Source organism: Electrona antarctica (genome assembly GCF_951216825.1).
Source record: "Electrona antarctica genome assembly, chromosome: 13".
NCBI lineage: Eukaryota > Metazoa > Chordata > Actinopteri > Myctophiformes > Myctophidae > Electrona > Electrona antarctica.
Genome location: NC_136794.1, coordinates 12,027,587 through 12,045,096, shown reverse-complemented (window position 1 = coordinate 12,045,096; position 17,510 = coordinate 12,027,587). Strand labels below are relative to the sequence as shown.

At 41.0% G+C, this 17,510-nt stretch overlaps 2 protein-coding genes across 4 annotated transcripts in view; one reads left to right on the top strand and one right to left on the bottom strand.

Annotated features, from left to right (window-relative positions):
• Positions 1–9,823, bottom strand: part of kdm6a (lysine (K)-specific demethylase 6A) — a 63,364-nt gene extending 53,541 nt beyond the window's left edge. Inside the window, exons 1-2 of one of the 2 annotated variants that reach the window (XM_079518796.1) lie at positions 8,978–9,823; positions 8,772–8,835 (exon numbers count right to left, since the gene is read on the bottom strand). In XM_079518796.1, the coding sequence (XP_079374922.1) occupies positions 8,772–8,835; positions 8,978–9,147 (234 nt within the window). In that variant the 5' untranslated portion in view covers positions 9,148–9,823. The remainder of the gene's footprint in view (positions 1–8,771; positions 8,836–8,977) is intronic. The other variant, XM_079518797.1, reaches the window with a different exon arrangement.
• Positions 9,824–11,631: 1,808 nt separating this feature from the next.
• On the top strand, positions 11,632–17,058 carry fundc1 (FUN14 domain containing 1). 2 transcript variants are annotated; one of them, XM_079518799.1, is made up of 6 exons: positions 11,632–11,735; positions 12,150–12,309; positions 12,832–12,907; positions 13,805–13,933; positions 15,194–15,268; positions 16,186–17,058. In XM_079518799.1, the coding sequence occupies exons 1-6, from the start codon at positions 11,717–11,719 to the stop codon at positions 16,261–16,263; spliced, it is 537 nt and encodes a 178-aa protein (XP_079374925.1). In that variant the 5' UTR covers positions 11,632–11,716; the 3' UTR covers positions 16,264–17,058. The 2 variants fall into 2 exon arrangements, with proteins under 2 accessions (XP_079374925.1, XP_079374926.1); XM_079518800.1 differs by lacking the exon at positions 15,194–15,268.
• Positions 17,059–17,510: the final 452 nt, after the last annotated feature.

Below are 17,510 nucleotides of genomic sequence, written 5' to 3'. Positions count from 1 at the left end.
CTCGTAGCGCGCCACTCGGTGGCGCGCTATGAGCTTGTAGATCTGCTATTTTTCAATAGCTAAATTATAACAATGTTTAAAACACCAAAAGGGGTTCCCGCCCAAAATGTGTTAACACAAAAACTGATCGTGACAGAACGTTCCGCTAATTAGAATCCAACCGGCAACTGCTCCTGGCGGAACGCTCTTTTTTCTTTTGCTTGGCCTTTCCTTCTTCAGCGATCCTAGTCCGGTTTCACGCGTTCACAGTGCCGTTCACTTCTTGTATACAGGCCGACTAAAAAGCTGAATAACTCTAGATCTACGGAGCTCTCCATGGTTTTGACAAAGCGCCAATGTTCGGAGGCCTTTTCTGATTATCCGGTGATCCCGATTGGAACATTGGCCTTTTCTAGAGCAAGGATGGCCTCATTTTAGCTCACTAGAATTGACGCTAATATGTTAGCATGTAAAATAGACGCCCAAAACGGACGTGCATCACACTAAAACCAAGTAGATCCGTTGTCACTTGCGTCGCCAGGTGGCAGTGATACGGTTAAATGAATGTGAATGAATGTTAAATGAATGTTGTGAATTCACAACACGCAATGCATTGTTAAAGTTTTCCGATTGGTCGGGTGTGATAAACAAATAAACATGCATGAAAAGAGCAATCATAAATTATGGCAAAAATGTGGACAATTTGGTAGTTAATCTGAGATTAATAAAGGACCACTTCACCACATTTCAATATCTCTTCATATAATTGGTCCTCACTAATGTTCATGATAAAATACCACATTTTTGTGTCAGGTAAAACCACCTGACTAATGAAAGCTCATGAAAACTAGACGACCTGTTCTAGCCCTAGTCATACCGACGGCCTAGCCTCTAGCCTGATTGGCTGCCTCGTCTGCATCCATGCGCGCACGCACCTCAGGCCAATGGGATGGGACAGCAAGCACTCCTGCTACAGGCGGAGCCAATGCTGCCTACCGTCTGCATCCATGCACACACGCACCTCTGGCCAATGGGATGGGACAGCAAGCACTCCTGCTACAGGCGGAGCCAATGCTGCCTACTGTCTGCATCCATGCACACACGCACCTCTGGCCAATGGGATGGGACAGCAAGCACTCCTGCTACAGGCGGAGCCAATGCTGCCTACTACAGCTATCCGGTCAGTCAGACGCGCTCCAAGAATCACTCACAACATCTTTTATACCGTCGGGTCCGTCGCGACGAGTGGACAGTTTGAAAATGCGGGTCCGGCGTGCATTAAGCCATTAATGTGAGGCTGTGGCACACAAACATAAGTTACTACAATAATTATCAAACTAATATCACTATGTGATCATTTCTTGTTTCTACAAGAAATTTCGTCTGTGTCTCATAGGAGGGCTGTGGGCAGTTCGGTAACCCGTCCAGTGACATCATCGTTAGGCAGATTCTTTTTTTAAACAAGATTTAAAAAGTATATATATATTTAGATTTTTATTATCATGAGAACGATGACTTCCATTATCGCATTGCAACTTTTCAGGAATAGAAAGCCTGCAGTTTCTATTAGTTTGGATTCCCCATCAATGATGTCACTGGTGGACGGGTTTCTGAACTGTCCACAGCCCTCCTATGAGACAGACCGAGTAGAAAACAAATTGTGGCTTTTTATCATGAACATTAGTGAGGTTGAAAAGTGGTGAAGTGGTCCTTTAAATACGAAATTTCGGGACACACTTGTTATTTTATATTTGTAATTGTAGCAACAGTACATTATAGGTACACCATGCTTTTATTTTACATTCCAGACCAGAAGACAGAGCGCTCTGGCCAACATATCTTGTGTTGTATTTATAGACAGTTGCGTCCACTCTCGCCTGTGCAGTATATACATTTCATAGCATATCAACAAATAGATATTTATTTATTATATCAAATATTAGACTCCAATAAGGCCTGGGTTGAAAAAAAATTAAACAAAAAGATCAGCACTCACTTCAAGTCCTTTCAGGATATTTTATTACGGGCAGCCAGCATAACGTACACGTGTCAGTGTGAAATTTTACAGTTACTTCAAAAAACAATTATCCTTTCCTTAAGGGATCGACACAGGCTAATCCATTGTGTGCTTTGTTGGAGATCAGCCAAGCACAAATAGCCCAATTAAATACTATTTCATGAAGATGTCCCAAGTGCCAGTCCTGGTAACACAACCAGAGTTATTGCTACATAGACAGTGTCTACCAAATGTCAATGTTATAGTTGAATCCAATACCTACCCCCCCCCACACCCACACACACACACACACACACACACACACACACACACACACACACACACACACACACACACACACACACACACACACACACACACACACACACACACACACACACACACACACACACACGCTTATTAAATCGATTAGCTGAGGTAGAGGTTTGTCGTGAAGTTTGTCTTTGTACTGTGTTGTTGTTGTATTATGCGGTTGTCGTTTTTGTTTATTTGAATGTGTCTGTAAACCCTGAATAAAAACAAAGTAAAAAAAAAACATAAGTAGTTATGGGATTTGGACAAAAAAACTTAACACAATACCCTAACACTGAATTGTTTCCCTCCCATCCTAGCTTGTTTTGCATTGGACTAGTCACTCAGAATTTAAATAACGGCTAAGCAAATCACTCCATACTGCTACCTGTGTGTGTGTGTGTGTGTGTGTGTGTGTGTGTGTGTGTGTGTGTGTGTGTGTGTGTGTGTGTGTGTGTGTGTGTGTGTGTGTGTGTAGGATGGGATTTATCGATGAATTACTTAATCGATAACCTTATCAATCGATTAACCAGTTAGTTGATAAGCAGCGTTTTCTTTTTTTTTCATCTGAGAATCTTAACAGTTTAAGGGCCCCAGACGGAGATCACCGTCAAGTTAAAGTTCACGGTCAAGTTGCCCGAGACGGTGATTGATAAATAGGACTGACATTAATATCAAAACCGGTCGCATCGCTCCACAGCCTAGGAGCGCTTGTTGAGCAATCCGCGGTGTTGCACAACAGTAGCCTGGCTAATAAGCCAGACTAATATCACACAACACTGTCGCGGTATATTAGTCTGGGCTGGCTCCACTTGGATTTCATTTCCCGGGGGGCGGGTTCAAACATTTTCTCTTTGACGCAATTGGTCAGAGCTACTGTCAGTCAAAAGTCTCAAGCATTGAACGTCACTGTACCAAAGCCCGCCCATATTGCATACCGTGTCCCGATTGGTCCGACCTGTTCTCGGTTGTAGGAAAGAGGCGTGCTACTGAGCCTCGCCAGACCGTAATCCGCTGGTAGGCAATTTTTTTTTGCCAACGGCTGATTCGGTCTGGTTTATTAACCAGGCTAGCACAACAGTGACATGTCATCGAAAATGTTCCCTGCCTGTTTAGCGGACGACAACGAAAATCTTAAAACGTTCATAACTCGCGATCTAAATCATCCCGTCTAATTGTGAAAAAAGATCCTGTGTTAGACGGCGCTCCGCGGTCCAGTCGCTAGTCGCGATAGATTTATTCTTACCTCCCGTCGTTGTCGATCGACTCTAGAGTGGTGTGGCTATTGTTAGCTGCTACACAGACATTCACAACAACTTCCGGTCCCCCGGTAAAAGTGGTCCGGGCGCTATAAATGATGGGCACATTTTATTAATGGATTAAATAGGCCCGGGCCCTCAAGGTGTTAATATCCCTCAATGTCTAACATAAAAATCTACATTTTGCTGATATACAGAAAGAATACAAAGGGCATATTATATTCCTTAATCAAATGTTGTATATGGAATGAAATTAAATGTGCACTGCCTTGTGCAAAAGCAGACATTTCTGTGGCTGGGGGGGGGGGGGGGGGGGGGGGGGGGGGCTTTAACCGGCCCACATGCGTTCCTCGGCCGCGCGTGCACACAGACAGCATTACATTCACAGAAAACCACCCAATGATAGAACTTTATATTAGGGATGTTCCTAGCGGATGTGCACGCAATATTTTAAAACCGTGTATTCAAAGTCGAAAATTTATTAATTAATCTATTTATTTATTTATTGAAATGAACACACAGAAAATAGCCAACACTGAGCACATTTCGATCTATAGAGGGTATGCACATGCATAAAGTCAGTGGCAAATCGAGTGGTAAAGTGAGTTTAACGTTGTTTAATGCAATCAGATTTCTGTTTGGACGCATGGCCTGTCAAGGCCAGAAAGTAATTTTGCCACTCAGTAGGCGTTCCCAGAATAAATTTCAATAGAGGGTATGCGCATGACATCATCAAACCAGGAAGTTATGCGGGAACGCCTACTGAGTGCCAAAAAATTACTTTCTGGCCTTGACAGCTCATACATCCAAACAGAAAAGTCCAATATGATTGCATTAAACGATGTTAAACGACATTAAACTCACTTTACCACTCACTTTGCCACTCACTTTATTGCATGTGCATACCTCTATTAGGCCAAACATAATTTGAAAAAAAGATATTAAGAGTATATGAAAGTCATTTAAAATGGTAAATTGTGCATTTATATAGAGCCTTTATCGAAGGCGCTTTAGAGAGATTGTGCATTACATTCACCCATTCACACACACATTAGGTGCTGCCACACTATTGAAAGAGCTGCGCACGTTCTCGGCTGCGCGCAGCTTAAATTCTGAGTTTTTAGACAGCTGGTGGATGGAAATTAAGCTCCACCTCCGCGGAAAACTTGCGCGACGGCCAGATTCCCGGAAACGCTCTCCTCCGCGCAAGTCTTCCGCGGAGGTGGAGCTTCTTTTCCATCCACAAGCTGTCTAAAAACTCGGAATTTAAGCTGCGCACAGCTTAAGAAGTGCGCAGCTTAAGACCGTTTTGCGTTTAGGTGTGGAAAGGGCTATTCATACACCGATGGCAGTGGAAACCATGCAGGGCACCAACCAGCACATCAGGAGCAATTTGGGGTTCAGTGTATTGCACAAGGACACTTCGACACCAACTCTGGGGGAGCCCGAGAGTTGGCAACCTTGCGGTTACCATCCAGCCACTCCTGAGCTACCGCCGCCCATAAAATGTTTATACTACTTGGAGTTGGAATGTTACACAGGTGCTGCCAAATAATTAATGACATCATGCCAGTGCACTGCAAAGAAGTGGGTCAAAAGTCAAATCAATCAAGTCTAGTGGAGCTGGTCTGAAGCAAACTACTAACTGACCAGCTCCCCATAAAAGTTTAAACCATAATATAACGGTTATGATTAGCCCTTCTCCATGTTCTCAACTCAACAAGTTGGATTAATTCTTCAAATTGATCGCGGATCACAGAGGCAGGGTGAGTGTGCAGTACAAGTTAACGTGATCGTTTTAACGGCCCCCTCACCAACCTTAATCAAGGTCGTTTTAACGGACCCCTCACCAACCTTAATCAAGGTCGTTTTAACGGACCCCTCACCAACCTTAATCCGGTCGCCTGTAAAACAAGCGCCCCCTCAGTGACTATCGACTCCCAGGCTCTGCGTAACAGGTCATCCCCATCAGCTACAGGTGACCACTGACCAGCAGTGCGCTAAACAGTTTCTGCTGACTGGAGCACCATCTTCAAGGAATCTTGGGCTTTGTTTGTTAAGCTTGCTCAGCTATGTCATTCCCGGTGATTAGAAGGACACTGTGTCAACTGCATTCAAATTATTCACCAATAATATGAAGATAATGCTAGGAGCAAAGTCTAACTGGACAAAAAAAAAGAATCAGCTGTTTGTAAGACCTCAGTGTTAGATCATCATCTAGTAAAAGACCCTTTGACTGACCATTCAATGACCTATCTTCTAAGAGAGGTTGTACATGTTAAACCTAACACATTTTCCATTGCATAAAAGTAGCTCAAGTGAGCTTTCTTTTAACGAGACAGACTGTAGAGGCGTTTGTAACATAACTTTAGAGCATTACCGGTATACTACATTCAAATACATGAATTACATGATATGTTTTGCTTGCCCATACTATTAATGAAGTTATCCCATTGGATCAGCACTGGCCCGGCAACACATTTTACAGGGACACTAGATATTTGAGTGGTGCAGCCACTCTGGAACAGCGATGTGTGTCTGTCTGTCCCTATGTCTGTCTGTCTTTCTGTTTAGAGTACCAACAGGTGACAAAGTGGCGCTGTTGAGCTTCACACTGCACAGGTGCATGATGGGAAGCTGAGTTTTTAGCAGCCATTACGTGAGTTTGGGTGTGACAGTACAGTCAGACCCTGGTGACCTCCACACGGTAACTCTGACGGGTCTGGTTTTTCTTATAACGGGGTGAATCAAGAGTTGCATTACCCACCATTGATAGCCCATTGATCCAAATCGAATTTCCGATCTGCTTGTATTAAACAACGTTAAACTCACCAACATTGCAGCTGTAGGGCCAGCTTGAATTATCCTCTTTCAATCTGCAAAGCGTTTGTTTCATAAAAACCCACCGTAGACACGTTATGAGCTGTCAAGAACTTGTGATGATTCTTTTTCTAAGAGTTGGAGTTTGGAAGCTCTCGTCGAAGTCACTGAACACCCCAGCGTACCACCGAATTTGCACATAATGCAGGAGGCCGCGGCATGACCAGTTAATAAAAAAACGAGTGCTTACAAATTTCAACACACAGAAAAATAATCACCTGCATAGAAGTTCTTGACAGAAAGTAGCTCAGGCCGATTTTTATGAAACAAACGCTATGCAGATTGAAAGAGGATAATTCAAGCTTGCCCTACAGCTGCAATGTAGGCGAGTTTAACGTAGTTTATTACAAGCAGATCGGAAATTCAATTTGGATCAATGGGCTATCAATGGAGGGTATTGCAAATCTAGATTCATTCCACTATAAAAAAACAATCTAGTGTTAAAATTGCAGCTACAGGGACACATAAGATCACAAAATCTTTACCCAACTATGAATACTGTGAGGGTATTCCTCACAGTCATTGATCAAATGTATAAATGAATGTTAGTGGTAACCTGCAATATATATCCAGGTGTGCACGATATCATAATAGTATTAGTACTCGTCTCATAAATTTGCAGCAGAAACAGGAAATAGCATAGATTCAAAATGCATTAATTCAATATGAATTTAGTCCAGAGAGTGAGGAGAATCCTGTTGATGTATAGAGGGCTGCCCCTGTGAAAGGATCTAGTGAGAAAATCCATTTATGCTTATGAAAGGCCTAACTTAACTTAGTTGTTGTAGCGATAGAGCATGCAGGACAGCAACAACCAGAAGAACCCTATGCATAACTGACTCAGAGCAGTACTAGGCCAGGGCTGAAAGTACGCCCCAACAACAATGAAACAGGCTAAAGACAACTCCAATATAACGAGAAGCCACATGTTGATGTCACGTACACCGAACAGAGGTAGTGTTACACACAGACTCGTTCTAAACGTCATAGCAACTGTGTGAACAAAATTACATTTGCACCGTCTAGTCAGTGTCTCAGCCATCTACTTTTATGTAGCAGTTTTTGGTCAATTTAGACCCGATGTTGTAGTTTCGTCTTTTTGTCTTCCTTTACGTGTGCGCACTGTGCGGACTGGTTAGCCTAGCGGCGACAGCTATCTAGTAGCTAGCTAACTAGGCTAGGTATTTTTCTGTCTACCCCGCCATCTTGGGCCGAGCTAAGCAGCCATTATTTTACTAACGTACAACTAAAAACGCTCGCTTGTTTATCTGACAATTAACAATGTTGTTTATTTAACAACACTTGGTTACTGTTGGCGGCGTGATCGTTAAATGGAGCGAAACTGCGGGACAGTTGGGCTTAATTTATAGCTCTTCGGACGAGACGACTCGATCGTTCCGTCAATGTTGTCGACAAAAATGACGTTTTTTCAAGTGGAAAAGTAGCGACGCGAGTCGCGTCAACACTTTTATCGGTTGAAAATTACGTTATTTTTGTCGAGCGAAAGGCCCGTGCGACAAGTATAAATGCAGCAAAAGTGGGCTGACGTACGAGCCAAACTCTGGCCGTCGTATTGTCGCTTGGACTCCGAAAGGATGGACAGATGGCACCGGTGGAACAAACAGTCCCGTGCCAGTACACTTTGTCGCCTTCCAAAATTGTTAAAGAAATATGCAATCGCTCTAATTCATGTTTCAATTACGTTTGCGTGCTACACGCACATATGTTCTTTATATACACACATTTGCGTTCTCGTTGAGTCTCATTGGGTTACAATGGCTGCTTAAATATTTCAACAAATGTAGCTAGCACAGTAATAATAGTGTAACATCGACTTAATCTGTTACAGTTACCACGAAGGGCTTTGCTGATTATAGTACAGACATTGCAGAATGCAGATGACGATTCATTTTAAAACTCGATGCATTGTTATCATCACCCAACTCGTTGCCTTACGGCACCTGGTGCCACTAGTGAATTAAACAGGGTGGGGAATGGGGATTATTTTCGTTTTGCCATTTAACTGTGGACTATGCGTGCCAGCCTTTATGGAACTCATTAGTATGTGTACATAAACAATATAGCGATTACGACACAATTGTAACGCTGCCCAGTGCCTATGCACAGGTTGCTTGCCCAATGCATCGATCATCTAAAGCAGGTTTACTGCCAAAGCAATTGTCTGATTCAGCATGAAAGTTGGTGAAATTGGTGCTTGTGTAAAGTGGTGGCCAGGCATAACTAGCATGCCGTTGAGAGGTCTGTACCACTCATTCCAGGTGGGATTTGCACAAATCAGGGGAGATAACGGAGAGCTGCGACTGTGATCCTATTCAGTGGCATACCTTTAACAGCAAGGCCTTCGTTCTGGCGCCATCTTCATGAAGCCTCTGAAATCCAAACAGTGAACTGCAAGTAGAGGACAGACAACACAGGCGGTTCCGTATTACTTGAGGGGCATTCGTTTATATGTTTTACACGGCGGCGTTGGAGGAATACAATATATAAAAAAATAGAACGGGTAGACTGCTTGGATTGCGTATAATCTAACCTGTCAATTCCGGCCAAGCTCTCTCTCTCTTGCGCTGTTAGCTTTGGAAAGTCCTCTTCGATTTCATTCGCTTTTCCCGACGCCATTTTCTTCTCCTCATCACCAGCAGCGCTGAGACTCCGAGCAGCAGCGGAGGCAGCGGCGGTGAGCGATACTCCGCACGATTTCATGGAAATGGAACGGGGCAACGGCCGACGAGGTCCACCAAAATGCAAAAACAACCAAAGTGCAGCACCAGGACTGAAGTGGGGCGTAGCGTAATTGTTGCCAAATCCTCAAGGAAATGATCCCTTCAAATTATCTTCCACACACCTCATTGTACACCAAAACATAGCGTGTATTCCAATGCCAATGTATGCATGAAGTTGATGGAAAGTTGGGTTTTACGATGGGGTGTTATTTGATAATGTCGCAAACTTCCCCAACCATCAGCTCAAAGTTGTTGTAATTGTGTCACATAGGCAAACGCACGCCGCCACCGTCGGCACGCCCTCTGGTCTCCTCTGACCAATGAACGACTATCGTGTGGAGTCACGTGACTGATTTGTCTTGAGTGTTTATTGCACGCGCGCGAGCACGCGCGCGCACACACTGGCAGTCTCGCACACAGAGGAGGGACATCGAGATCTACCTCGAACACTACGATTGGCTTTTGCATTCTGTTATGATTACGTAACTGCGCTTTGGAGCAGCTCATTGGTCGAAGTAACAGTCACTTACAGTATTGGCCTTTGGGAGGAAAGGGCTGTCAAGGATTACGTTTGCAATTTTAACAGATCTGCAAACCCACACAATTTTGTAGAATATGCAGTTATAGTCCGATTTTTTTGAGGATTCCTCAATTTTTGTGTTTGGTTTATGCTTTGCCATTATTTTCGGCCAACTGTTTAACTAGTTAAATGTGTTGGTTGGTTTGTTTGTTGGGTTATTTATTATACTTGCAGAATTCATTGTGTCATTTCATTTTAGTTTAGTTTTTTTTAGTTTAGTTTTTTTTGCTGCATCTACCGGTATTCAACTCCAATGCTACAACACCACACACCATTATTTGCTGTTGTCTTATTTGATCAAATTGATAGGCTACATAACCTACATTACAGAAGCCCCCTGTGTTGTTTACAATGCTTTTCTGCTTGATCACTCAAATTTTTTTATTTAACATATTAAGAGGTAGTAGGCTATGTTTGTCTGGTGGACACATTTTGTTTGTTCCATGCTTCAGATATGGTGAGAGAGATTTTATGAAGAAACCCAGAGGTCACTTTCTAGTTTGATTGGAGTACAGAAGCCCCACTGCCAGAGACCGGCTGGGCTGTAAATCTGCCATCACTGTCAGACCATCAGGAATTGATGGAGACTGTCACCCTGCTTGGACAGGCAGGGATGAAATATGAGACATAAAAAGGATCAAATCAAGCACTAGGCCTAACTGAAAAAATACAATACGGTAGTCGCTGCCCACAACATGATTCAAATCCAGTTGAATATGAACCAAATATGTGTAACCTGACTTAAAGTTAAATCAATTAGATATGTCTTACAAGAAGAGAAAATTGAAATATATCCCTTGTCAGTAGTTTTTGATTGATTGGATACTTTATTAACAGTTTGCAGAGTGTACAGAGGTATAGGCATATGGTTTACAAAGTCAAAAGGATATCTCAAGGGGTTTGTTTCCATTGTGGTCCTGTTTATTCAATTCATTAATAAAGTGGAAATGCATGGCCAGGGACTTGCGTCCATCTAAGTTTATTTCCTGTCAGCTATACTGTTGTGCACATCAAACGTATGCACAAACAACAAAGGAATTATTAAACTTAGACTCACGTAGAATATGTTTTTTGTGAGAAAAGTGTGAAAAGGCTATTGTATGAAAAACATCAACCAAGGTGAAAAGAAAACAGTACTCTAAATTCTGTAACAAAATAGAACTCTCATGTTCTTTATTCTGTAACGAAATGTAACAACATTTGTTTTGCCCTTCATCAGAGCAAGTTGAGATTTTGATGCTCATTGAAATCCAGTCAAACAACAGACATAGGCTACCAGACTGAAGGAATGAAGCCTATGATCTAAATAGGCCATTTTGAAATAATTATGCTAATATTTCTTGGAATTAGGCTACATTAAAAAATACATAGGTCTGCCGCCTACTCTGTATTTTGTAATGTGCTAGCTAATGTTGTAATACCCAGTTTATGTTGTAATATTTGTAATTTGTTTTCTTTTCTCGTCTTTTATACAGCATGGACCTCTGTGGCATATGAGTTGATTGATATGTAGCCTAATGTATTGTATGTAAATATTATTTATTTTTCATTAGTTTAGTTCTCTAATAGTTGTGTGTGCACTCAATATTTTTATTTTGTCATCTATATTTATATTTAAAATAACATGTCTATAATTTTTCAGATAGATTTTTGCTTATATATATAACATGTCTATAATTTTTCAGATAGATTTTTGCTTGTGCCATCTTCAGATATAGGCTACTGTGTGTGTGTGTGTGTGTGTGTGTGTGTGTGTGTGTGTGTGTGTGTGTGTGTGTGTGTGTGTGTGTGTGTGTGTGTGTGTGTGTCGGGGTTCCTTTTTTCTGCATGCCGCATGCATATTAAAATTAATATTTAACTTTTTGTTATATATAAATGACACAGGATCTAATTTCGAAAAATGACGTTCAACGTGCAGTGCTCCTGATGCGCCAGTTGGACAGCAGAGGGCTGACTAGTACTTTCCAAAATGGCGAACCGTGACAAGGGTAAGTTACAAACTAATAACAACGTTGTATTTGAGCTATTTATCACGAGCATATGTCTGAATCGAACATGTAACATATATGTTTGTGCAATTAGCTTTCGTCTGAATATCCTTTATAAGTCTACACCACGTCGAACCCTGTTCAGCGTACTTTATGTGGTCATGCTATTGTTGAGGCGGACTAACCATAGACTAACTCGAACAATTTTTCATTATCACTGGTGTTATGACATTGTATGAGATACTGAAAACGACGTAAATGACAATGTTTAAGCTACTGCCACCCCTGGACCGGCTGAATGTCGTTAAGTTAGCCAGTTATGAGACTGACTGGTTCATTGTAGCCGTTAGTACTGGGGCCTACATTTCCCTTAATATGACAGTTTTCCTCATGGCTCTTTATATTCCTATTCAGTTCAAGAGATTGAAGAGGAGATTTATGACAAGGTCGTAGATTTGACAGAATATGCCAAACGTCAGCGATGGTGGAACCGCATCTTCGGGAACAACTCCGGACCCATAGCGGAGAAATACAACGTGGGAACACAGTTAGCCCTAGGAGGAGTCAGTGGATGGTAAATAGTCTGTCTGTCATTACCCTTTTCAAGGACATAAACAATAATATGGTCCACTTGCCAGAATGTGAACCCAGGCATGATGAGTACACCAAAGTTGTATGTTAGAAATGTTGAGTAGGCCTATGGGTCCCCAGCATGTAGAAACAGCCGGATGCTAACTTGCATATATGTTGAGCAATTTTCATAATTGGCATATGTGATAATGTGACCATACCATTAACAACCTATAAAGGAGAGAAAGAAAATCTAAATTTCATCATGCTTTAAGAAGCATGTGACGTGTCAAACTATGGGGTTTTCATGATGCTGAATCCATTCCAAGCATTAGTTTTGCACAAAAAACACTCCTTGGGCTAAAACGGCCATAGCCGTCATCACAAATGTGATGATGTCAGCACATTTGGGCAAGTGGCTATGTCCGTTTTAGCCCAATGAGTGTTTTTCACAATGGGGCTCTATGGGTTGGCAAGTAAAAAAAAAAGGGTGACATTTACTCTAATGGCTAACTTCCAATTTTAGGTGTGCAGGATATCTGTGTCAGAAGGTTGGCAAGATTGCGGCTACAGCTGTGGGAGGAGGCCTTCTGCTGTTACAGGTATTACTTAATACATTGGCAATGTTAGCTGCACTTTGCAACACTAGATTTTTTAAAATCAGAATCAGAATATCTTTATTGTCATTGTACAAGACAACGAAATTGATTTGCAATCCAGCTCAAGTGCATTTAAAACAAAAGACATAATACTCTATATAAAATACATACATTTAAGACATATTGCACAGTAAGTCCCTTTAGTCCATAAAGTGTCAGAGTTCAAGTGTTTAAGGCTATGACTGGGGCTATGACTGGGGTGAATAGAGTTGCAATACCTTCCATTGACACCCCATTGATCCAAATTGCATTTCCGATCTGCTTGTATTAAACAACCAACATTGCAGCTGGAGGGAAAGCTTGAATTATTCTCTTTCTAACTAACTGCAAAGCGTTTGTTTCATAAAAATCCACCATAGACATGTTATGAGCTACTTTCTGTCAAGAAATTCCGTGCTGTGCTGCTGCTTTTTTAAGTGTTGGAGTTTGGAAGCACTCGGTTTTTTTAATGGGTCGTGCTGCTGCCTCCTGCATTATGTGCAAATTCAAAACTGTGACTTCGACGGGCGCTTCCAAACTCCAACACTTAGAAATGTCTGCGGTGGATTTGTATGAAACAAACGCTTTGCAGTTTGAAAGAGGATTCAAGCTTTCCCTACAGCGGCAATGTTGGTGAGTTTAACGTTGTTTAATACAATATTACAAGCAGATCAGAAATGCAATTTGGATCAATGGGATGTCAATGGAGGGTATTGCAACTCTAGGTTCATCCCATTATAAAAAAAATACTGTTGCAAATTGCGGCTATGTCACTGTTTGGCAGTCACAAAAGGGTTTAGGCTACATATATTTCAATAAATATTTTTTTTGTTTCACTGCTTCCCCTCTCCTCTGTTCCAGATAGCCAATAATAGTGGTTATATCGAAGTGGACTGGAAGCGAGTGGAGAAGGATGTCAATAAAGCAAAGAAACAGCTGAAGAAGAATACTAATAAAGCTGTCCCAGAGCTAAACTCTTTTGTTGACAAGGTGAGTCCAGAGATGTCATGCTTATGTGCTCAGAATTCAGTCACCCTAACTCAGACTGGATATTGGTTAGGATAAACCAGTCTAAAAAGCATGAGTCAAAAATGTTGACATGATAATGTCAGAGTCAGCCACTACCCGCAAGCAACTTTGAGGCTGTCCAGTATCCAACCTCTTGTTCGAATACCCATTACCCTCCTCCATTGACAGCCCCAGCTCCATTAATCTGAATGTATTAAATGACGATAAACCCACAAATATTTCACCTTTACGATGGCTTGGGATATCCTCTTTATTACTGTCAACACTTCATTTAATCAGTGGTTGTGAGAAATGTTCTGTCACCCAAGCTGTCCGTAGAGGTGCAATATTGGTGAGTTTATTGTCATTTAATTCAGATAGGATTTGGTTTTGTTTCATGAATGGATCTGTCAATGGAGGGCATTGCAACTTAGAGGTTGGATAGGCGGTAAGTTGTTTGCGGCAAGTTAGCCACATGCTTTTAACGGCTACAGTTCTATTCTTTATGGAGACACTGTCTTGCCCCCTCTTCTTCCCTGATAGCTGCCTGTCAAGTTCCTCCTAAATTAAAGGGGGGGAAATGCCTATAATGTTGACATATTCAGCCTTTCTGTACTAAAATCATTATCATGTCTGTCTGAAGTAGTAGATTCAGTAGAACATACATTTTTGCAATGTGCTGTGAGTTATAGCAAAGTCCCCTTTAGTGTATCTCGATCAGTAAAACAACATTTTGAATTCTGTGTACGATTCCTTGGATAGAGTGAGGATACTCGTTTTCCACCACTGTCAATATTGTTTTTGAATACCAAAATTGAATACCAAAATTAAGCAAAAAAGTGCATCACCATGCGATATGTTGTGAGATTGTAGATTATTTTTTTTATAAATTATAAAATGATTAAGGATATGGTCATAATAATTCATAAGACGTATAATGTAATAAATCTGGTGCCGCTCCAATCAAGCAAGCTATGGGAAACTTATTCTCGTGTAGCCAGACAACTAGCCTATTCCACAATCTCCAAATGAGTCTGGAACTACTACGCCTCCAGAAAACTGAGAACAGAAGCTGTCAGATGATCTGTTCGTCATTTCTGTTACATTTAATTGCATTTCTGAAAAGCAGCACGTTATATATGCTTTGATTATTTAGAATTCATATGAGGACAAATTTGCGCAACTGTAAAGACGAAACAGAAGTGGGGCGTCACATCCGCTTTATCCTCTGAACATTTTCAGATGACGGAAGGATTTGAAAATTGTGGGAGGCAAGAGTCGGGCTCGCAAAACTTTTGGAAACTGAACAGGAAACGGGTATGACATCTTTGGGAAAGTGGGATTTCGCATGGGATGTACAGATACTATTATTTTTGTACAAGTACAGTGTCCAAAATACACTAATCCCTTGACCCTCATCACCCACCCACACAGGCACACACATGCACAAAGCATTTATAAACCCCAGCCTTAAACACAAAGATCTTTTTTTTCATCATTAGAAATTAATTCAGTCCATAAGGGGTTAATGACCAACTACTCCATCCTCACAACTCAGACCATATAGTATACATAATACAGCAACACTACACAGTCACACAGACACACATACACAGATCTTAACACAACTTAAGATCTGTGAAAAACTTACACTCAGTCACAGAGGATGTTCAAATTTAAGTGATGTTGAAATGTAGCAATCGGTTGGCACAGGGTTAAAGTACCTGCCCAGTGCCCACCAGAGCGTAGTCTAGGTATTTTTTAAATCCACAGGACCACTAGCTGGCACTTGGCAGAGCGTGTATACGAACACAATTGACCCGTGTTCTGGGGAAGGGAAGCCGAGCGAGAAGGGGGATGTTTGTCACTGCATGCATGTACTCCTACGTTCTGGGGCAGCGCCTGTCGGTGGGTAAAGTTGAGCAGGAGGAGTAGGACAAAGGCTCTATCCTCATTGGCAGGTGAGACAGCTGACACAACAGTGATGTGAGGAATTAATTGGCATAACTAAAGTGGGGAGAAATGGGGTTTAATAAATAATTGGCTTCTCTAAATGTAAACAAATAATTAAGTTCATATGGGTTTTTTTATCAGTTGTTTCATTATTGGGAAACAGAGAATCCCCCCCCAGTGCTCATTCAGATGAGTGGGTAACATCCAAATGGTTTGAGTGGAGCAGGAATATATCTATTATATTGTACCTATACCTACCTATGCCTTCTTTTCTTTTTCAGTCCACAGAGTTTGTGAAGAAGAACATTATGGTCACCAGTGGGTTCATCGGAGGCTTCCTGCTTGGCCTGGCATCTTAGAGGGTCTCAAATGAAGTGTCTATACCTAAAGAAAGAACAAATAAAATACAATATATTGTGGCTGTTGATTGCAAGCAACCAGTTCATTAGCCAGTAGGTTTGTGTGTCTACATAAGTGGCACATACTTGTCTACCTTAATACTGATAATGTCAAATGGAGTTATTGATAAACCAGAATATCCCTCTAATTCAAATTAGCATCATCGACAAGACCAAGGATCTTCCCATTTTGCTATAACTATGCACTGACTGAAGTGGTATAATAATATAATAACACTCCCACTGTTCAAGAGTCCAGTTTTATTTTCATTAGGGCAACATCCAAATATATATTTAAAAAAAATGCTGCAACCTTTTATATGAAGTTTAAAATGAATAATGGCGTCTATAGGAAATGTTTGCACTATTATTGCCGGCACTTAAAAATAATATTACAGTGCTGAGTGGCTGGAAACTGTTTGGTATATTATGTAAGTACACCTCATACTGTATGTGTGATGGTGTCCATGGGATTCCCTAAGTGTCACTCAGTGTTACATTGCTTAGTGCTGGGTCAAAACAATCATTTTCAGAGTTGAGACTTGAATTGTATTCTAAGTGCTGATAAACAGGGTGTTGGCCTTTAGTAAAGGTGTGATAAATGCAAGTGATAGCCTCCAATGCATCTCTTTTCTTCTAAGGAAGGCTTAGCCAAAAACTTATTTTTTAGCAATACGATATTGATGCTTAAGGTTGTTGTGGTTGCTGTTGTATTTTATATGCTGTTGAATGAATAAAAGTTTTCAATGCAGCTCATGCATACATGCAAACTTGTGTTTATTGCTTACCAAACATACTCATGCTATTGATTAGAATTTATAAATTATATGTATTATTGTATATTAAATTATAATCAGTAATGTAGAAAGGTGCTATGGACCAGAGCTAAGTTTAGGCCTATATTTAATTTCTACAGTAGGTGAAGTTTTTACTTACTGTTTTTAGTTTTTTATCATAAGATACAAATTCACACATTGATTAGGGACTCAGTTTTGCCTTGTGAGAAGATTTTATAAATATTTAAATATATAATAGCCTAAGTGATTTATATGATAGATTAGCCTATATAAATGTATACTTCTTTGACTTATCAATGACTTAATTATTGTTTGAAAATTCCTATTGGTTAGTAGTTAGCCATTTGTTTAGTAGTCCAGTTCGACACGTGAAGATGGACGTTGCTAGGAAACGAACGCAAACAAGGCACG

Coding starts and splice junctions, on each gene's coding strand:
- fundc1 (XM_079518799.1), top strand. Junction 12,310..12,831: donor CTAGGAGGAGTCAGTGGATG/GTAAATAGTCTG, acceptor TTCCAATTTTAG/GTGTGCAGGATATCTGTGTC. Junction 13,934..15,193: donor TAAACTCTTTTGTTGACAAG/GTGAGTCCAGAG, acceptor GAACATTTTCAG/ATGACGGAAGGATTTGAAAA.